The sequence below is a fragment of the Oryctolagus cuniculus genome, chromosome 9 (assembly GCF_051225735.1).
Source record: "Oryctolagus cuniculus isolate XC-2025 breed Fujian yellow rabbit chromosome 9, ASM5122573v1, whole genome shotgun sequence".
In the NCBI taxonomy this organism is placed as follows: domain Eukaryota; kingdom Metazoa; phylum Chordata; class Mammalia; order Lagomorpha; family Leporidae; genus Oryctolagus; species Oryctolagus cuniculus.
In genome coordinates this window covers 83,090,864-83,113,637 of record NC_142875.1, presented here as the reverse complement: position 1 = coordinate 83,113,637, position 22,774 = coordinate 83,090,864, and the positions used below count along the sequence as shown (strand labels likewise).

Below are 22,774 nucleotides of genomic sequence, written 5' to 3'. Positions count from 1 at the left end.
CATAGTAAAGAATATTCTACCTCTTGAAACAATCTGAAGATGTATGCCAACCTACTTGGTAGAAGTGCTCTTATAACGTGATTGCTTCTAGGCTGCCAACTGGTTTTGATTCTCTATTTAAATGGGAAAAAGTTGGATATAGATTTTAATTTCAGAGAATAAGCCATTAAACTTTTAAATTATCCAGTGCTTAATAAATCACATTTGGGAAAAGAGTGATATTGAAGCTTGGGCTTAGGCAATTAAATAATATTTGTGTAGGATTTATAGGTTTTAAATAACAGTTAAAAATCAATGTTTTTAAATGAAACATCTGCCTAATCCCTTATGGGGAAAGATTTTTAATTTGATTTATATGGGCAAATCAATGTAGTAGCTGGTGTTTTCTATTATTTCTGGAGTCTTTACTATTGACGTGTTTAAGGGAGAATCTTGTCAATTATGAGGTTACTTGAAAAAACTTTTGGAAAAAAAATGGAATTTAAAGATAAGTTTAGTTTGGTACAAAAATTTTTGAAGGTTTTTTTTTTTTGCAACGTGTATTTTTCATGAACTTTTTGAAGAGTCCTCATACTCATTCATTCAACAGATGTTTGTTGAACATCCACTGTGTACTGGGCAATGTTCTAGGTGCTGAATTATGAACTTCTAAAGGGCTAAGGCTTTATATTCCTCTTTAGAATCCCCTGGATTAGAACAGCTCTTACTGCAGGAGCCCTGGTGTCAGCTTGCAGGTGTTCTGGGTTGGTCTGGATGAGTGGTTGGTTATACAGGTGGTTCTTTTGTGGAGATGACCAAACCTGAGCAGAGCTGCTGATCTTTGTTGAGCCAGGCATGTGTCCCCCTGAGGTCATTAGCAATAGCAGATGGGGATCCAGAGAGGACTTTGAAAAGACCCTACCGGCTAGGGCCAGAGAGTGTTGACATCTTCGTTGAAATAAGACTTAGGCTGATTGCAGTCTTACAGTAAAGCATTTTCTTTTCTGGGTGAGATGTCAAAGCCAATGAAGGATAAGGTATGGCATTTATTCAGCAAGGGCATTCCACTTTGGAAAGGGGTCCTGGCATCTGTATGTGGTTTTATATATCTTGCAGCATGGTGGTGTTCATATACTTCGAACATAGAAGTACAGGAGAAGTGCTTGGTTGTCTTTCTCGCCTGTAGGATTCAGCTGGTAGATCTGAGACTGGCCTTCTGAAACCTCAGTTTAGAAGCTTACCTTTCCAGCATCGCCTCTCATTACTCCAGGAGGCTGCTCATTTTCTTGGCTGGCCGAGTGCGTGCCAGGCACTTGAAATGCACAGGTGAAGGCCCCATGGCCTATTCTCTGCAGGAGCTCACTGACTGCTGTCAAATTTGCAGATCCACTGGGACATTGTCCCTGCTCTCTCTTCTCGTGCTGATAGCAGGCCCTGCTGAACCCCAGAGGAGGCACCTTCAGCCTCACCACTGGGCATTTCCCACCATGTCTAGTTTTCCCACCTTAAACTTCTGCCCACACCATGGCATCTCCCACATCCCCTTCACAACATCTCCATCCCCTCAGCCACACACTCGCTTGGGGTCCCTGGTGACCTCACAGGGGCCAAACCCAATGGAACGTTTCCAGTCTTTGTGTTAGTCCGCGTTTGGGCAGCCCCTGATGAAGCTGACTGTTGACTCAGACCTTCTTTCTGTAGCTTTCCGTAGCACTATCCCACCATTGATTGGTCCTGTCTTTCTGGTCATGCCTTCCTAGTTCTTTTCATTTCTCGCTTACAAGTCAGGCATCGTTCCTTGTCTCTCTTCTCCTCTCACTCAGTAATTACCCTGGGTGGTCTTATCCACCCCATGGCTTGATGCTGCATGCACCCAGACCTCTGTCTCCAGCCTAGAATCCCCTCCTCAAGTTCTGACTTGTACCCCACTTTCCAAAGGACGCCTCTGCTCAGGTGATTCACAGGCACATCACACTCAGCGCCTCCCATCCTGAGCTTGTCGCCTGTGACTTTCAGCCCCTGATTCAGTTTTCCAGCAGTGTCCCTCTCCCGGGGAAGGGTTGAGGGTGTGCAGGTTCCTATCCCAGGACTCTGTACATCCACCCCTAGTCTTTCTGCTCTTCTCCTCCAAGACCCTGCAATCCACTGAATTGCTAAGTCCTGCCAGTTTTACCTCTTGCGTGTCTCTTCCACTAATACGTTTCTCCACCTCCAGTAGTTTTATAGAGATCCCTGTTGTCTCTTGTGTGGGTTCCTGCTCTTCCTGCTTCCTGACTCACTCCATCCAAGCTGTTCTCCATGCTGTATTCAGAAGGACTTTGCCAAAAGTAGATGATGCTCTCCTGCTTCGAGTCCTTCAAAGTGCCATTCCCTGGCCTTTGTTTTCCCCCAAGAATGTGAACCCTCTGTCTCGGTGTTTGGGAAGAGGAAGTGATCGTTCACATTTCCTCCAGGGTCAAGATGACTTGGGCGCTAAGCTCTCCTGCTGTACCTTATCCACAGCCTGCCTGGGGCTGCCCAGGTCTCTGCCTTGTAGCTAAGGCTCTAGCAGGTCTTCTCCCCGCTGCCTGTCTGGGTCCCAGTTTGCCCCTGAATATTGCTGCTCACCTAGAAGGAATTCCTCTCACCAGAAATTCATTCATCTAGGCCTCCTGGCACCTTCTTCTCTGACAGGTCCATAAATAAAAGTGATCTGGATTTTATCCAGATTCTTTGACTGCAGAGTGAAAGTTTTTCTCATTGTTTGATATCCTGGCTTGGAATTGATCTTCTCCCATTGTTTTGAGGATAAAGTCCCTCTCCTTATCAAGGCAGCCAAAACCCTTATAATCGTGGATTTGTGGTTTTATCTTTCTAGCCTCATCTGCGCACTCCTCTGAAGGAATTTGTACAGAACTTGTTTCAGTTTCTCAGAGGCACTATTTCCCCCATCCTGCTAAGATGTGGCATCTGTGGTCTTTACATAGCATTGTTCCTCTGCTCCAACTCTCTGCCTATCTAGTTCCTTCTTATTTATTGTACTCAGTATAGCCATCATTTATTTACTTCTGGAAGCCTGTAGCCCAGTCTAGCAACTCAAATCTGGATTTAATGCCTTTCTAATGTACTTTCAGAGCATATTATACAACCTATTATCATTTAGTTGCCTATCTAATTTCATATTTTCTAGGTAACTATGAATTATTTGCAGGCAACACCTGTGTCTTTTTTTTTTTTCATTATGTCCCCACTGCCAAGCTTAGGGACTCATTTTTTTTCAGGATACAATGAATAAATGAATAAACAAGTGCATGAACACTGGGCATTGATATTTGAATAGCCAACATTAGCTAGTATGATGTTCTCTTTTTGATAACACTTTTAGAAAGGTATAGAAACATTTTTCTTCATCTTGTCTCTTATATAAACCTTTGATAAAAGCTGCAAACATAATGTTGAGTAGATTCTTTGCTGTAATAGACTTTTCTGATGATATAGCTTGAGCACCAACATGGTTTTTTGTTTGTTTGTTTGTTTGTTTTTTTAAGCAGCAAACCAGGAACAGTGGCTTGTAAAACCAATTAATAGAGCATAACCAGCATTTTAAAATGATAGGATATTGGAGTGAGCATTTGACATAGCAGTTAAGACACCACTCTGGATGCGTGCATCCCATATCAGAGTGTCTGAGTTCTAATCCCAGCCCCACTCCTAATTCCATCTTCCTACAAATACAAACTCTTGAGAGGCAGAAGTGATGGCTGCAGTAGTTGGCTCGTTGTCAACTGTGTCAGAAACCCAGGTTGACCTGGCTTTGACCTGGTCTAGTCCTGGATGTTGCAAGTATTTGGGGAAGGAACCAGTGGGTGTGTGGTCTCTGTCTATCCCTTCCTGTTTCTCTGCTTTTCAAATAAATAAAGTAAATAATAGAATATTGATGAAGTAGAATATATCATATATCATAAAGTTAAGTGTTTTTTTTTTTTTTAATTTTTTGTTCCGGTTGTGTACTCACACAACCATACACCCACAAAGAAAACACATACAAATGTTTGCAGTGTGAAACACATTTCTTTTTTTTTTTTTTAACTTTATTTAATGAATATAAATTTCCAAAGTACGATTTATGGATTACAATGGCTTCCCCCACATACCGTCCCTCCCACCCATTACCCTCCCCTTTCCCACTCCCTCTCCCCTTCCATTCACATCAAGATTCATTTTCGATTATCTTAATATACAGAAGATCAGCTTAGTATACATTAAGTAAGGATTTCAACAGTTTGCTCCCACACAGAAACATAAAGTGAAAAATAATAGATGATTTTTTTAAAATGATGATGAAATCAGATCAGACCTATTGTCATGTTTAATCCCAGTGAGAGTCAAGTTGGGAGTTGATAATTTCTTTTTTCTTTTTTTTTTTTTTTTTTTTTACAGAGGATCAGTTTAGTATACATTAAGTAAAGATTTCAACAGTTTGCACCCCCATAGAAACACAAAGTGAAATATATTGTTTGAGTACTCGTTATAGCATTAAATCTCAATACACAGCACATTAAGGACAGAGATCCTACATGAGGAGTAAGTGCACAGTGACTCCTGTTGTTGACTTTACCAATTGACACTCCTGTCTATGGCATCAGTAATCTCCCTATGCTCCAGTCATGAGTTTCCAAGGCTATGGAAGCCCTCTGAGTTCTCCGATTCTTATCTTGTTTAGACAAGGTCATAGTCAAAGTGGAGGTTCTCTCCTCCCTTCAGAGAAAGGTACCTCCTTCTTTGAAGACCTGAAACACATTTCTTGTTTCTAACTGTGTGTTAACAGTCAAGTAAATTTTTGAAAACCATCACCTTCAACCATCCTTTTTAACACCCCTTCATCAGAGCCAAGTCAGAAGTATGGACTCCAACTGTTTGTTTGTTTGTTTGTTTTTTAAATATTTATTTATTTATTTATTTTTATTTATTTGAAAGTTGGAATTACACAGAGAGAGAAAGAGAGGCAGAGAGAGAGAGAGAGAGAAAGGTCTTCCTTTCTGCTAGTTCACTCCCCAATTAGCTGCAGTGGCCGGAGTTGTACCGATCCAAAGGCAGGAGCCAGGAGCTTCTTCCAGATCTGGAGCCAGGAACTTTTTCTGGGTCTTCCACATGGGTGCAGGGGCCCAAGGACTTGGGTCATCTGCTACTGCTTTCCCAGGCCACATCAGAGAGCTGGATCGGAAGTGGAGCAACTGGGACTTGAACTGGCTTCCATATGGGATGCTGGCATTGCAGGTGGCGACTTTACCCGCTACACCACAGTGCTGGCCTCTCCAACGGTTTATGTGTAGTACTCTGTGTTTATTGTAAAGTGAGAACTTTGTACTATTTGAATCCAAGTATCTGTTTTTACTTTGTTGTTTTCTCCATGTAAGTTTGGATATTTGGAGGAAATTACCTTAGTGATTATTTTCTTTTTTGAAGGTACTTATTTTCTATGTGAGTTTGAGTAGGAAACTGTGCTTAGGGAGTTATCAACCTCTTTGACAGCCTTGGGGGAAGCACCTGCACAGATTCAGGGGATAGTATCCTTGGAAAAAGCAGTGGGCAGTGGTACCCAAAAAGACATTGCCATGGCACATGCCCAAAACTGGTTGGAGGAATTGCAGTAGAGTCCCCAAAACTGGATCTGCTCATCTAGTGTACACCAAGTAATCACTGACGAGGTGTTCATTGCAAAGCACAGAACAGAGGGCCAGGCAGTGTCTTAATTCCTGGGCTCCTTGAATGGTCAGGAGTAAAAGTTCTTATAGATTGAGGCTGGGGCTGAGAAGTGCATATCCAGGTCACGTCCAAGTTCTTGGTGGGTCTGCAGTGCTCTTGGCCCTCCTTCAGTTGGCCAGCAATGTTGTGTCCTTTAGTGAATGTTGATGATGGTAAAATGGACACCAGTTAGTCTGGGGGCATGTGTGCAGGTAGGAGTTATTTTTTGCTTGGAGCCAGAGATTGCTGGAAAAGAAGACCTTCAAGACAAGACTGAACTTCAGGATGTTCTCTGTAGGGGAGATAAATAACCCCAAGAGTCTTGTATTCATGGACCTTGCAGGGTCAGCTGCACAATACTCCCTCAGGTTAGTGAGTTAATTTTAGGGAGAGAAGGACAAGGAGACTTTAAGCTAAGGGAGGGAGGCAAGGAGACCATGAGAGACTAGGACCTGCTGGTTTCTAGCAGCTGCATCAGAGGATCTCTACAGGGCTCAGTTTCACCTTGGGCTGCTCGTGTGTGGAAGAACAGAACAACACAGTGGGTAGTAAACCATGCTGGGTGGAGCTCAGTGCACATGGAATCTCTGGTTTTTATTTTTTTAAAGGTTATTATTTGAAAGGTAGAGTTACTGTAGAGAGGAAGAGGCAGAGCCAGAGAGAGAGAGAAGTCTTCCATCCACTGGTTCACTCTCCAAATGGCCACAATGGCCAAGACTGTGTTAGACCGAAACCAGGAGCTTCATTTGATCTCCCACGTGAGCGCAGGGGCCCTAGCACAAGGGCTGTCTTCTGTTAATTTCCAGGTGCATTAGTAGGGAGCTGGGTTGGAAGTGTAGCAGCCAGGATTGGAACCAGTGCCCTATGGGATGCTGGCGCTTCAGGTATTGGCTTAACCTGCTACACCACAGCGTAGCCCCTTGTTTGTTTTTTTGATTTATTTATTTATTTGGAAGTCAGAGTTAGAGAGAGGGAGAGACAGATCTTACATCTACTGGTTCACTCCCCAGATAGCCACAACTGCCAGTACTAGGCCATGCTGAAGCCAAGAGCGGGAGCTTCAACTGGGTCTCCCAGGTGTGTTGTGGCAGGGACCCTAGTATTTGGGCCATCTTCTGCTACTTTTTCCATACTATGAGCAGGGTATTGGATTAGAAGTGGAGCAGCCGGAACTTGAACTGGTACATGCGTGGGATGCCGGCATTGCAGGCAGTGGCTTTACCCACTAGAATCTCTATTTTTGATTTAGGGGTTGTGTTGAAGTTCTCTGTCTGTTTTGCTTTCCTGCTTGACTAATTCATTGAATACTTTAGCCCTTGGGAAGAAGATGTTTGCAGAGGCAGCTTCACTCCCACTTATTTGATGCATCAAACTTTAATTGATTGCTTATTGTGTGCCAGGCCCCCTGTTTGGAATGGGAATACGTGGGTGAATTTTAGAGAGTTTTGCCTTAGAGAAAGTCTTTGATGATTGAGAATAAACTGGTGAATCTATTCCCTTCTGTCCTGTCAGTTTTAAGGCTATTCATGATATGGAAAGATTCATGACTGCAATGGGAGCACAGTGGTCAATAGAAACCACTCTGTGTTTGACAAAGAGGAGAGTATATTCTGCAACTTGATCCCAAAGTGTTGGAAAGGCCAGAGGACTGAAAGTGAGCAAGGGGCCCAAAGAACTGAGGAAGCTGTTATGTAGCCAAGGCTGCAGGATCAAAGAGAGTGCTGTTTTCTGGAGCTTAATCCTGCAGCATTGCTGTGGCTGTGGCTGCTGTCAGCTCACAACACTGTTTCTCAGCCGGGCCCAAGGCCTGGCACCCCAGATACCCTGCTGCCAGTGCTGTCCATCCTGTGCCCCTGCTCCAGAGACCTGGTCCAGGAGCCTCCCCCCGTGCTGGGCCTCTTGTTGTCAGGTGAAACCTGGCTGGGAAAAGTTGTGACCTCATCATCAATCACAACACAGACACATGATGTGTAGTATTCCTGGGCGCACCCACCTCATGAGTATGTTGGCTGATTTTGTTATTGGTCACGGTAAGGGTTTTAAACCAAAGAACTGTTCTGAATTCTCAAATATTACAGTAGAAAAAAAACATTACATATTATGAGTTTGTAGGAATTACACAGATGCTTCTTGACTTAAGAGGGGGTTACACGCTTAGAAACTCATTTTAAGTTGAAAACACTGGATGTGGAAAATTAATTTTATCACCTAACCACGCACTGTAGCGTGGTCACATGGCACACTGCAGAGTGTGGATTCTGTCAGTTCTGGCCCGCATGAGCACAGGGCTGACGGGCAGTTGTAGCCATTGCTGCTGCCCACAGAAAGACCTAAGTTCAAAATTCCAAGTCTGATTGCTGCTCAGCGTATATCACTTTAACACCATTGTGAAGGTGAAAAAGCCTTAAGTAAGCCAGGAGCTAACTGTGTCTAAAAATTGCCTATGAGGTAGATAAATCTCTCTCTTTTTCAAAGATTTATTTTTGTTTATTTGAAAGACAGGGTTTCAGAGAGAGGTAGAGACAGAGGAGTCTTCCATCTGCTGGTTCACTCCCCAGATGGCAGCAATGACTGGAGCTTAGCTGATCTAAGGCTAGGAGCCAGGAGCCAGAAGCTTCTTCCAGGTCTCCCACATGGGTGCAGGGTCCCAAGGACTTGGGCCGTCCTCTGCTGCTTTCCCAGGCGTGCATTAGCAGGGAGCTTGAATGGAAGTGGGGCAGCTGGGACTTGAACCAGTGCCCATAATTGGGATGATGGTGCTGCAGGCTAGGGCTTTAACCTGCTCCGCCACAGCGCTGGCCCCAGTAAATCTCTCTTTTTTAAAAGTGATTTTGTTTTCAGAGAAACAAGCAAAATGTTTCCTCAAGACTACCTGTGAAACATACAAGTCCACTGAGGGCCTCCTCTTTTTGTCAGCAACGTGGCCTCTGACCTGTAGTTCTTTGTTCAGATGTACGTTCTCTGCAGAGCTGCCCTGACCCGTGTCTGTCTGCTCTGGCTCCCACCAGAATGGTCTTCAGCAGAGAAGCCGTCAGGAGACTTCTCGCCAGCAAGTGCAGGTGCTACAGCATCGATGCTCCTGACGACATGGTCCTGGGAATGTGCTTCAGTGGCCTGGGCATCCCCGCCACCCACAGCCCTCTCTTCCATCAGGTGAGAAAGTGGCTTTTATCCCCACGTGAGGGAGACAGAGGGAAATGTCGTTCTAGGGATTTGACTTTCTCTGAACATCATGCTCTGGAAATAGTCTGAGGAACTCTGTTGACAGCCTTGGGGCAGGGTGGAGGGAGTGCATTCCTAACAGACCTTCTGTCCTTCTTGATGTTTGTGCTAAACCATTTACATCCTGAAGATAAGCAGCAAAAGCATCTAGAAAACCAAATGGTATTTGACCAGTATTCTTGCACATGGGGCCAGGAAAGAGCCATTCTGCTTTATGCGCAGTGAATTAAATCGATGGCATTTGAAAATTATGAAATGCTATCTAGAAATATATAGGGCTGACCAAATGTTATCCTTCGGGCCACCAAGTCTATGTAATTTCTACAGTGTTCTCAGTTTTTACATTGTCCATTGGCTGTCTTTTTCAGAGTTTTCTCTTCTTTGGTTGCTATTAAACTGAGTTACTAAAATTTATTAAATTTCAATATAATGCCTCAATGTATGGAAAAGAAGTACAAATGATGGTTACTGCTTATAGATTCCCTGTACTGCATTTGCTGTTAGAGAAGGGAATTGTCCTGTATTATTTTTAGTAGTCTTAAGAATCAGGTCAGTGAATTTTCTTCCATTCCAAAGATAATAGCAGATATATTCATATGTAAGCTGAAAATAACCACAGATTCTCACCCGTCTAATGTACTCTTTCAAGAACTTGAAAGCTTCTTGAAATCTGCAGTGTATAAATGCACATGTCTTTTAAGTACTCTTCTTTATATTGAAAATACAGTGTTCATGCTGTTTAGTAACCAGTAGCAAATGCTGTCATAGCAACATAGAAAATTGATCATGACAGAAATAGCATTGTTAAACAACTGAACAAGGCAAAGATAGTGTCTGCAGTATCAGGAAAGGCAGAATCAATTTCTGTATCTTTGTAAGAGAGGATAAAAATAGCCCTTTGGTAAAAAGAAATGTGTGAGAAGTCTCCTTTCTGGTAGCAGTCAGAAGGGACTTCTCCCTCCTGCAACACCTCAAGAGGTGTGCCTGTGTGTTGTGTGCTGATGGCTTAGAAAGACCAGCTGGTCTCTGTCCTTGTGTCTCTTGCCTTATTTTGTGATCTTTCACTCATAGGAAAGGAAAAGTAATTAAAATTTTTGCTGGATAAGGGCAGTAATTTATCAAAGTTATTGTGACAAGTTTTAGATTTATATAGCATCCCTTTTCACTTATGGAAGAATCCATTAGTAATTAAAATGATAAGGAGAAAAGAAAGAAGGAAAAGAATCTAATCTTCCAGCAGAAGTCCTTTGAAGATCATTCAAAAGTAAAAGAGCATTTGTTGCTTCCTACACTTTAAAACTCTTGATTTCTTTAATTCATTTAATAAATGTTAAACCTTTCCAAAATCATAAAACAAGTTTAAAGCCTGTCCTCCCCAGCAGAGAGTGCCGTGTCTTCCAAATCCCAAGTCTTTTTGGAGAGTTTGATGAGTTGGACAGGGCCTCTTACATGTAATGTGTGGGCAGCAATCCAGACAGTGTGTTTGTTCTTGTTGACAAAGAAGCTTATAGTGACAGAAGTAAAATCTAAGATTCCTGAGGAGTTAGAGATAGAGTGGGCATTTGGAAACAGTCTCAGTGTAAGGTTACTTGGGCCACACTCCCTCTGTTTTTAATTAGGGAAGGTCATTGAGAAATCACATATTTAGAAGGGGATGACTAATATATCCGTTTATTGAAAGCAAAGTATCAGATAAGCATTAGACCTCGTGGTTCAGGTGCTGCTTGGGTTGCCTGCATCTCATGTTGGAGTGTCACATGGACTCTAGCTTCCTACTAATGTGCACTCTGAGAAGCAGCAGGTAATGGCCTGGCACCTGCATGGGAACTCTGGATTAAGTTCTAGGCTCCTGGATTCAACCGTGGCTTTTGTGGGCATATGGGGCATGAACTATTAGATAGAAGAACTGTATCTGTCTTTTTTTTCTCTCTCTTTGCTTTTCAAGTAAATAAAATCAATAAATTAAAAAGCAAAGTATGTAGGGCAGTGGTTTTCTGTTCTTTCAAACTTTTGTGCCACAAATAATCATGATGGTGTGTGTAATGGTTGCTGACTTCTCTGCACAAAGTAAGCATCAAATTGGACAAAATGACCAAAATTACCATTTCGGGTTGTGGGAAATCTAACAATAAATTGAGAAGCATTTATTCCTAAAACATGGCTACAGTTCTGGCTAAGAATAATGGAGTCTGAGGCCTTCTTGCCTGCAGCCTTTTACAACTTAAACAATAAGGAAAGAAACTGCTCAGTTGAAAACAGGCAGAAGGTTTGATAGACATTTTGCTAAGGAAGATCCAGGAGTAATAGGTGCCTGGAAGGATGCCCAGCGTTGTTAGTCACTGGGGAGCTGTGAGCTGAGGTCTGTGGTGTGCCAGCACACACCTGGGAGAATGGTGAGGAGCAGAAAAGGTGGGTCCTGCAGCGTCTTGGGGAGCCAGTTGCCGTCCTTCCCTCCTCCTCACCCTACTAGCTTTGTTAAGGAGAACAGCAGTTTACCAGTCTGCGCTTGGCTAGAATAAACACAGCTCTGCTGCTGAAACAGTGGACTTGGTCTGGGAGAGGGGGGTGAAAACCTCCAAATACTGTCTGCTAGAACACAACATAATCAGAATTTTGAGTGCAGCTACACAGTGAATTGAGGAAAACTTGTCTTAAGCAGTTATGAAGGAATAAGGATGTTCAACCAATGGTCTGAAGTTTCTACTTGGGATGCAAACATGAAGTAAGTAACATAAAAAGAAATATGAAAAATCAGAGCAAAACAGCAGTGAAATACAAATCAGGGAAACAGTAGAGAAAAGCAGTGAAACCAAAATTATTATATTATTATTGAGAGTAAAATCATTACTATCAGTCTTTTTTTTCTTATTTTTTAAGAAGTACAAATTTCATAATTACAATTTTAGGAATATAGTTATTCTTCCCACTATACCTGTCCTCCCACCCCTCCTCCTCCTCCCTCTCCCCTTGCCAGTCCTAGTTACCCTTAAGATTCACTTTCAATTAACTTTGTACACATAAGACCAACTGTATACTAAGTAAAGATTTCAGCAATTTGCGCGCACACACACACACACACACACGCTGAGAACTAGTTTTACCGTTAACTCTCATAATACGGCTCATTGAAGACAGAGGTCCTGCATGGGGAGTTAGTACACAGTGCCTCTTGTTGTTAATTTAACAATTACCACTCTATGTATTACATCAGTGACCACCCAAGGCTCTTGATGTGAGCTGCCTAGGCTATGGAAGCCTATTGAGTCCACAAACTCCGTCAGTATTAGGACAAGGCCACAAGCAAAGTGGAAGTTCTTTCCTCCCTTTAGAGAAAAGTACATCCTTCTTTGATGGCTCCTTCCTTCCTTCCTTCCTTCCTCCCCTCCCCTCCCCTCCCCTCCCCTCCTCTCCCCTCCCCTCCCCTCTCCTCTTCTCTCCTTCTTAGATTTTTTATTTATTTTCCTTGAAAGTCACAGTTACACAGAGAGGGAAGGAGAGGCAGAGAGAGAGAGAGGTCTTCCATCCAATGGCTCACTCCCCAGATGGCCGCAATGGCCGGAGCTGTGCTGATCTGAAGCTGGGAGCCAGAAGTCTCCCCCAGGTCTCCCACGTGGGTGCAGGGCCCAAGGACTTGGGCCATCTTCTACTGCTTTCTCAAACCATAGCAGAGAGTTGGATTGTAAGAGGAGCAGCTGGGACTTGAACCGGCGCCTATATGGGATACCAATGCTTCAGGCCAGGGTGTTAACCCACTGCACCACAACGCTGGCTCCAGCCACTTCTTTCCACTGGGGTCTCACTCACAGAGATCCTTCAAGCAGAATGTGGTGTCTTGGCTTTCCATGCCTGAAATGCTCTCATGGGCTTTTCAGCTAGTCTAGGAAGCCTTAAGGACTGATTCTGAGGTCAGAGTGCTACTTAAAATGATTGTCATTCTATGAAGTCTACCATGTGGACTGCTTCCCATGTTGGAACATTCTCTCCTTCAACAATTATTTTCAAAAGGTCAACTAAATTGGTAAACCTTTACCTAGGTTGACTAAGACAAAAGAGGGAAGACTAAATTGCCTACGTCTGGAATAAAGGAGCAAGTATTTGGCTAACAAGACTGATTAAAACATTCACATCCCACATCTGATTGGGTTCAATGTCCAGTTCTAACTCCTGACTCCATCTTCCTTTGTTCAGATACTGGGAGGCAGCTGGTGATGGCTAAAGTGCTTGGGCTCATGCTACCCACATGAGGGAGACCCAGATTGAGTTCTGGGATCCTGGCTTCAGCCTAGTCCAGCCCAAGCTGTTGTACATGGCATTTCAGGAGTGAAGCAGTAGGAAGATCTTGATATTCTCTCTCTCTCTCTGGCTTTCAAGAAGATTAAAGAAATTTTAAAAAGTGAAAAAAAAAAAAAAACCCTAAGATATAAGAGACTTCTTTTTTTTTCATTTTTTTTAAACTTTTATTTAATGAATATAAATTTCCAAAGTACAGAATATGGATTACAATGGCTTCCCCCCCATAACGTCCCTCCAACCCGCAACCCTCCCCTTATCCACTCCCTCTCCCCTTCCATTCACATCAAGATTCATTTTTCAATTCTCTTTATATACAGAAGATCAGTTTAGCATACATTAAGTAAAGATTTCAACAGTTTGCTCCCACACAGAAATATAAAGTGAAAAATACTGTTTGAGTACTAGTTATAGCATTAAATCTCAATGTACAGCACACTAAGGACAAAGATCCTACATGAGGAGTAAGTGCACAGTGACTCCTGTTGTTGACTTAACAAATTGACACTCTTGTTTATGGCATCAGTAATCACCCTAGGCTCTTGTCATGAGCTGCCAAGGCTATGGAAGCCCCCTGAATGCACCGACTCGGATCATATTTAGACAAGGCCATGGTCAAAGTGGAAGTTCTCTCCTTCCTTCAGAGAAATGTACCTCCTTCTTTGATGACCCATTCTTTCCACTGGGATCTCACTTGTGGAGATCTTTCATTTAGGTGTTTTTTTTTTTCCCCCAGAGTGTCTTGGCTTTCCATGCCTGAAATACTCTCATGGGCTTTTCAGCCGGATCCACATGCCTCAAGGGCTGATTCTGAGGCCAGAGTGCTGTTTAGGACCTCTGCCATTCTATGGGTCTGCTGTGTATCTCACTTCCCATGTTGGATCATTCTCTCCCTTTTTGATTCTATCAGCTAGTATTTGCAGACACTATTCTTGTGTATGTGATCCCTTTGGTTCTTAGTCTTATCATTACTATCAATTGTGAACAGAAATTGATCACTGGGACTAGTGAGATGGCATTGGTACATGCCACCTCGATGGGATTGAATTCGAATCCCCTGGTATGTTTCTAACTCTACCGTTTGAGGTAAGTCAGCTTGAGCATGTCCCGAATTGCACATCTCTTCCCTCTCTTATTCCCACTCTTATATTTAACAGCGATCACTTTTCAGTTAAGTTTCAGCACTTAAGAAGAATTGTGTATTGATTACAGTATTCAACCAAAAGTATTAAGTAGAACAAACAAAAAAAAGTACTAAGAGGGATAACATATTAAGCTGCTCATCAACAGTCAGGGCAAGGCTGATCAAGTCACCGTTTCTCATAGTGTTCATTTCACTTTAACAGGTTTCCAAAAAACTTAGGGATAATTCTGTGTGACCTTAGTTTGGTGATAGATTTATTATTGCATCAAAATCATGATCTATAAAAGGAAAAATTGATATATTAAACTTGTTAAAAATTTAGAAATGACTCTACAAAGGCATCATTGAGAAAATGTGTTAAGGCATGTCATAGACTAGGAGAAGGTATTTGCAAATTATGTATCTGGTAGAAGACTTGTGTCTAAAATGGATAATGTCCTTTTATAACTAAATAATAAGAAACTGCTCAGTTGAAAATGGGAAGAAGGTTTGATAGACATTTTGCTAAGGAAGATCCAGAAGTGAGTAATAGGTGCCTGGAAAGATGCCCAGCGTTGTTAGTCACTGGGGAGCTGTGAGCTGAGGTCTGTGGTGTGCCAGTACACACCTCTCTCTCTCTGCCTCTCCTTCCCTCTCTGTGTAACTGTGACTTTCAAGGAAAATCTAAGAAAGAAAGGAAAGTGAGAAGGAGACAGGCGGGTCATGCAGAAGCTTGGTGCAGATGCGGGAAAAAATAATTTCTCATGCACTGCTGTGGTGAATTTAAAACACAGATACTTTGGAAACATTGTTTCAGAGTCTTAAGTTAGACATACATGTGATAGGTGCTTTCTGGTGTGGATCTCTGTGATCCCCACCTGGTGGTGTTAACCAGAGACAGCTGATAGGAATGTCTCATCTTCACTCAAGAAAGAGCAGCAGTACGCATGCTAGCCAAGCTTAGTAAAGAGAAAACACCTGACACACACAGCATCTCAGGGAAGATTGGAGAGCCCAGTCTGTACTCAGGCTGGAGTTTCTATGGATATGAGCATAGTCCTCCTGTTCTCCTCCCCACCTCTCTCTTCTGGGAAATTAATGGATGTGGAGTTCCCAAAAGCCCTCCCAGGCCCTCATCAGCACAGTCTTATTGGACCTCTTGGTGGAAGGTGGGGGATGAGTTAGGGCGAATTCCCTTAGCTGCCCCCAGGGAGAGGACTGAAACCCATCTAATAAGATTATTGAACAAGAGCAGTTACTTTAGGTGTAATTACTAGTCTGCTCTTAGGGCTTATTGCCTTGTTCCATTGCACAAAAATTAAAATTAAAAAATTTTCATTTTTTTTTCCTATTTTCCTTGGCCCTTCGTCCACACACAGGCTAATGTCTACCTGGCTACCTTAACACCGGTATTCATGCCCTTGCCGAGTTGCCTCCCCTAGAGAAAAGGTGAAGCCCAGTGATTTGCTTCTTACAAATAGAATATGGCAAAGGTGATGGGATGTGACCTGCATACTTAGACTGCGACGGATTGTGACTTCCATCTTCCTATCAGACCCTCCCTGTTCCCTTCTTGGCTTGAGGCAGTCTGCCAACAGGGAGGGACCTCATGGCAGGGAACTGATAGTGGTCTGCAGCCCAGAGCCTGCAAGGAAGTGCAGTCCTGAGTCCAGTGGCCCACAGGGAAATGAGTACCCTCAACAGCCACCAAGTGAGCTTGGAACTGGATCTGTTCCCAATGGAGCCTTCAGATGAATCTGCAGACCCTGGGCTGACATCTTGATTGGGACCTTGTGAGACTGAAACAGGGGCCCCGGCCAAGTTGTTCCTGGACTTCCGGTATTAAGTTTTATAGCAATTGGTAATTAGTACATTACATTTGTGCCCCAGAATTCCATTTTTAGTTATCTATCCCCCCCATGAAAACATACATGTATATAAGCATATGAGGTAATCTACAAAGTTTCTGAGAAGTGAAATTAAGAGATGAGTTAATTTGGGTACAGCAAGTTTTGAATGCATCCATACGAAGGGCCATCAGAAAGTTCATGCAAAATGAGTATTATGAAAAAAGCATGCATGGATTTCAGTCTTTTCTTTTGCAACACAACATCTTTGAATTCCAAAAACCTTTTGAAGTACTCGGTGTGTGTGTGTGTGTGTGTGTGTATTCACAGAGAATGTGAATACTTATAGCCCAACTCATCATAATCCCAAATTGGAGACCATCCAAATGTTTATCACCTGATGATTAGAAAAGCAAAATATGGTATATTCTTACAAAGCAGCATTACTCAGCAGTAAAAAGGAATGAACCCCTGATACCTGCAACAATGCTAACAGATAGAAGCAAAGCACAAAATATTCATATATGATTCCACTCATAAGACATTGTTTAAAAAAGGCAACACTTTGGACATGAGGTGAATCAGTGGATTTCTGGGGCTTCCAGGAAAGACAGGGATTGGATGCAAATATGTGCAAAGGTATTTTAGGGGGATGATTGCAATATTCTAAAAGTGGATTTGTGATTGTCCCTCAATGTGCTTTTTTTGGACAGGCAGAGTGGACAGTGAGAGAGAGAGACAGAGAGAAAGGTCTTCCTTTGCCGTTGGTTCACCCTCCAATGGCAGCTGTGGCTGGTGCACTGTGCTGATCTGAAGCCAGAAGCCAGGTGCTTCTCTTGGTCTCCCATGCGGGTGCAGGGCCCAGGGACTTGGGCCATCCTCCACTGCACTCCCGGGATACAGCAGAGAGCTGGCCTGGAAGAGGGGCAACCGGGACAGAATCCGGGGCACTCCGACTGGGATTAGAACCCAGCGTGCCAACGCCACAGGCAGAGGCTTAGCCTATTGAGCCGTGGCGCCGGCCTTTTTTGGAATTTTCTAAAAAGGTTTAGACCGCCATTGCTGTGGCTTAAACTGCATGGCATGTAAATTATTCCTCAGTACAGTTGTAAAAAGTATACGCCAAAGGAAATAGAATTTGAATCTCCATTGATTGCCCTGTTCTAACCTTTGGATAAGCTTTTAATTTTGTCCAATCTGTGTCCATGTGTAATTGAAGCTGTCTCTTTTCCTGCGCACAGCTGCCCATCACACTGCACACCTTGCCCTCAAGGTCTTCTCGATCCTGACCCTCCCTGTTTGGGATAGCTTTTGGCATTTTGGGCACAGACATGTGATTATTCCAGCCTATGTAGATTCTCAGTGGTGCAGATTTCTCTTCGAGTGCATTTCATTTTTCTAGTTGTGTCTTGTTTTTCCCCAGAATTTCATTTATTGAAAATGACCTGCACATTGTAATGCTTAACAAGCTGCCTCTTCACATGCATCCATTGCTTCCTGCAATGCAGTTGATATCCTGGAACCCTGTAACAGAGGGAAGGATATGGAGGATTTCTTCTTTCCTGTTAGATGTATTTTATCTCTAACAGTTCATTTTTACATATGAAAGACAGGCAAGGTTTTGTTTTCATCACTTTGTACTTTTTTCTTGGACTATTATGGAATTATTTGAGAACCAAATTGAAGCTGTGTTTCTCCTTGATTTTCTTCCCTGCCAGTAAACTCTCAGAAGGCCTTTGAGTATATGAACTCACAGCTTCCAATCCATGAATTCCCTCAACCATTATTCAAATTTACCCATTCAGTTAGACTGTAATTCCAATATATTCCAATATATATTTTTTGTCTCACTGTCTTTATTTTTAAAATCCCCTTCTTAGATTTTCAGCTGTATGCATACTTAGGATTTTTAAAAAGCAATTGTGAAATTTCTTCCCCTATGTTATTTTGAGTTTTTCCCTGTGGATAGTAGATGAGTGCTCATCTGAATAGTGTATTTGTACTACCAATGGATAAAACCTCTCCAGGAGGCCAGTGCGCAGAACACTGGACAGGGAGTGAGACCTGCCTCTCTTGCGTCTCCTTTCCAGCCTTTGCCAGTCATGTCACTTCTGTGAGTTCTGGTTTCCTCATCTGTAAGTTGAGAACGAATTATAATATTCTGTGCATCTTATAAAGTTGTTTTGTATAAATAAAGTTTAACAAAGGAATTTTGTAAATCATTTAAGATAGTTTAAATGTTTGTATTAAAATTTAGACTGTATAAAATGTTAGTTTTTAAGATAAAATATCTAGTTTTATTAGAACAGTTTTTATTGTTGATAATCCAATGAGTTGCTAGATTTGCCTGCATGAATTTCAAGGTTTTTGTTGTACGAAAATGAACTTATGTTTTCATTTTATTTTGAATTTTTGAAATAACCTCCTACATTTATAGAGATGGGCCATATAAGTTTATAAAGAAACTAAGATGAGCATTGAGAGGGATGGATGCTTAGCTCAGTGCAAACCCAGTCATATCAGGTGTCAATTTCTTCCTAACTCTATAGGTTACTTCTCCAATCTCATCTTCCAGGCTATATCAAATTCTGCTTGAGCTTCATTTTCTAAATTCGAGAGAATTTTGAAATGATGAAGACACAAAGACCTTTCAGGCGTTGAGTTACTCACAATTTCCATCCATGCTTCTGGAGCCAGGGTGGATACTTGGGAAGGCAGAGTGTGAGTTCTGTTGCTCTTCTCCCCAGTGAGTGCCACGTCTTGTTCGTTTGAAAGGCGTCATCTAACTGCCTGATAGTGCAGGAGACAGGCTGAAGGATCCCTGAGCACTGCCTGTCTCAGTCCCTGCACACCCATGTGCGGCCAGGTTCCTCCGAGAAGGATGGGAAATAACAATTTTCTTACCTTTTTCCAGGATCGTAATAGCAGCTTAAATGACTTACTGAGGAAAGCTTTTTTGTATTTATTGCCATACTCGAAGTCTCTCCCAGAGGCAAGGCTGTGGAACTTAAAAGCAAAAAGCAATGCATTTAGAATATTAAAGTCATTGGAGACACAAAAGCATGGAGTTAGAGGAAAGATCTAGAAGAGATCTTCTTTGTTATTTTTAGGTTTCCACAACTAGCATCACATATTGAGGCAAAGCAGTTGTTTTATAAATTCACATGCTGTGCTGAAGCAAAATCATTTTCAGACAAAGAGAGCATAATTCTCTGTTTTCCCCGCAGGCTCGGCCAGTGGATTACCCTAAGGACTATTTGTCTCATCAAGTTCCTATATCATTTCACAAACACTGGAACATCGATCCAGTGAAGGTGTATTTCACGTGGTTGGCACCCAGAGAGGAAGACAGAGCCAGGCAGGAGGCACCAAAGGGTTCCAGAGAAGAGTTATGACGCATGGTGGTCTATGAGCACCGCTTGGTGGGGACCAGCAACGGTGAGGGCGGCGTCACCCCGCTGTGCTGCCTGCATATGTCATGTGGCATTGGACGCTTCCTGCCTTGAGGTGGAAATAATGTATTTGGTATTTTTGATTTGGGAAGAAAAGAAGTCATGGGGAAACATTTTTTTTTTCTGGGAAAAAAATCAGTTTCTTTTGACTTATACGGTTACTGTAGCGCAGTGATTACTGTGTAATTTTCAGGCTGTGATACAGCAGCTTAATTCCTGTCACAGAAAACAAATAGCACCACAAGTCCCTTTTCTCTTCTCTGTCTTCATTATAATGAGCTTCAGCGGGCATGAGACTGCAGAGACGTGACTGTTCTCTATCCATAAAGAAGAATGAAGGTCTTTTGACGTGGATTAGGATGGGTGATATGGACTTCAAAAGTACGTCATCAGTAGTGAAGGCTATTTTCCTGGGAAATCAGTAGGGACAATGGCATATTGAGGATCATTCATAAAGTACCATAAAAGTGTAAATATGAAGTCCCTCAGATGCCATGTGACCATGGTTGTTATGTTTTATCTCTTCTTTGGCTGTTTGTACCTCATAAAAGGAGAATAAGAGGTGCAAGAGCTTTTTATTTCTTTAGACGTTCATCTGTGTTCTGTTCCTCCCTCCAGCACTGTCTTTATGGACATTTGTGGGAAGTGGACCGGATACTGCCAGAAAGCAGCAGCCTCAGTGTATAAAAGCAAGGTTGATAGTTTCTCTCAAGTTAGTAAGCTCTGTGTGACTCAGGAAGTGCATTAAATCTGGACCTGATATTTCCTCTTGTTTTTCTTCAAATGTTACTTAATGACTCCCTCCTGACTCAGAGTGTACTTCCCCCATCCCCTATATACACAGCCAGTACACCGTGAGACAGCCTGGTGATTTGGCAATTTCTGTGGCTTCTTAAAGAATGAAATTTGATCATAGTATTTTAAAACAGCTCTATCTAATTTGCAGATCACATATTTAATATATAATAATTTAACACATGCAGTGTTAATGTATAAAATGTACTCTAATGTTTTTAATTATATAAATTAGTTTTGTAAAGGTATTTGCTTAAAATTTGATTTTTATGTTGTAAACTAATTTTGGTACTGTAAAATGCTTTTTTCCCCCTCTTTTTACTAACAGCAAGAATTTATGAACTTTGCTTATAATACTTTTCATAGCCAAGTACAGAGTTTTAAATCATGCCACCAAAAGTACCTGTGTATTTTTTTTAACAATATGTTTTTCTTGGAGCCTAGATTTAACTTATTTCCAAAATAATGCAATAGTATTGATTATGTTTCCAAATTGGCAAATACCAGGACTAGAGTGTTTCAGTGATAATGTGCATAGGATTTCGTTTTGTCAAAATGGACTCTTGGCCTGTCCATGGAATGGATCTGGGAGGACCATCTGTGTGAGAGAACCTTCGAGGATCTGTGGATCCTGCCAAGCCACTGTTGATGGCATCAGCCTCGTAGTCACTGTAACTAGGATTGCTGTCATGCTCCTGTAGTCTTCACCTCTTGCTGTGTGTGATCATGCTACCAGAGAGCCCTGGAAGCGTCTTCAGTTTCTTCTGCTCCTTCTCGCTAATCGTTACCAGGCAGAGAGCAGCATCTTCATGCGGCACGTGTGTGTGTGTGAAGAGCTGTGCCGAGCTCTCTCCTGTGCTGGGATCAGTGCCTTCTACCGAACACCGGAGCACCTCCTCTGGTACTTTCAGATGTTTCCATTATGTTCACTTTTTGGAACTATGTAAGCCTAACTATGAATAAAAGATCTTTGTATAAGTTTCTGATTTCTCAAATATGGTATTTGTTAGTCCAGAATTTAGTGGGTAGGAAAAGGTGTCAGGAGAAGGAATTGATGAGGTCAAGGAAAAAGTGTGGCAGCTCAGTAAATACAGTTTTTTTTTTTTTTTTTAAGATTTTTTTTACTTTACTTGAAAGTCAGTTCCACAGAGAGAGAAGGAGAGGCAGAGAGAGAGAGAGGTCTTCCATCCGATGGCTCACTTCCCAATTGGCTGCAACAGCCAGAGCTGCGCCGACCTGAAGCCAGGAGTCAGGAGCTTCTTCCAGGTCTTCCATGTGGGTGCAGGGGCCCAAGAACTTAGGCCATCTTCCACTGCTTTCCCAGGCCACAGCAGAGAGCTGGATGGGAAGTGGCGCATCTGGGACTTGAACCGGTGGTCATATGGGATGCTGGCCCTACAGGTGGTGGCCTTACCTGCCATTCACAGCGCCGGCCCCCAAATGGCTATTTTAAGCCTAGGGATATGAACATTTTGCTTTTAAGCCAATTCTGATGATACAGCAAAAACAAGTTGATTGTGTAGGAATTTCACATCTTGTAGCTAAATCAGAAATCCAGACAAAAAATATCCTTTAGAGAATGGTTGGGAACATAAAGCAATGGCGTGTTGGGCTATGAATGCTGCTGTTTACCAGTATATAAGCATTGGTGCTGAGTGCATTTCCTGATTTGTTGAAAACCTTTAGGAGTTCTACATCCACATCTATTTTAATTGTTCATGTATGTGTATTTCCTCAAAAATGAACACAGTAGACATTTGTAAGAATATTTCTAGTGTGTCCCATTATCAGATGTAATTTCCATGTAAGAAATCAATGAATAGATTTATTTAGCAACTATTGCTTAAATATCCAGATGTTCCTTGCCCGTCCCATTCATTCCTGAATTCCTGCAGTCTGAATGCCCAGCATGAGTAGATGCCATTGTTTTATGTTCCCCTGCATTCTTATAGACATGTCACCTGCAAACTGTACTTTTCCCCTACTTGTACAGTAAAGAGAAGACTTTGTTTCTGGTGCTCATTTAGCTCATATCACTGTAGAGGCACTGATATTCTTAGGGTAGGAGTAGGTACAGGGAGAAAGGCTATAAAAGAAACCAGTAAACATCAGTGAACAGAAGGCTTTTAATAATGACAGTGCACTAAAGGTACTCAGAGTAAACAGGGCCCTGTGATAGAGCTGGGTGGGAGTCAGGGACTGCTTTGGGTGGAGTGTTCAGAGAGGGCCTCTGTGCAGGTGGTGTTGGAGTGAAGACACAAATGACCAGGGGAGTCAGGAGTGCTGTGGACAGAGCACACAGCAAACATCAAGGCTCCAGGAGAGAACAAGCTTGGATGTCT

General features: G+C 42.4%; 1 protein-coding gene across 1 annotated transcript in view; it reads left to right on the top strand.

Annotated features, from left to right (window-relative positions):
* The window catches only part of B3GLCT (beta 3-glucosyltransferase), a 135,518-nt gene extending 114,108 nt beyond the window's left edge, over positions 1 to 21,410 (top strand). Inside the window, exons 15-16 of the mRNA XM_051831762.3 lie at positions 8,712 to 8,856; positions 19,413 to 21,410. Of these exons, the coding sequence (XP_051687722.2) occupies positions 8,712 to 8,856; positions 19,413 to 19,580 (313 nt within the window). The 3' untranslated portion in view covers positions 19,581 to 21,410. The remainder of the gene's footprint in view (positions 1 to 8,711; positions 8,857 to 19,412) is intronic.
* The last annotated feature ends 1,364 nt before the right edge of the window (positions 21,411 to 22,774 follow it).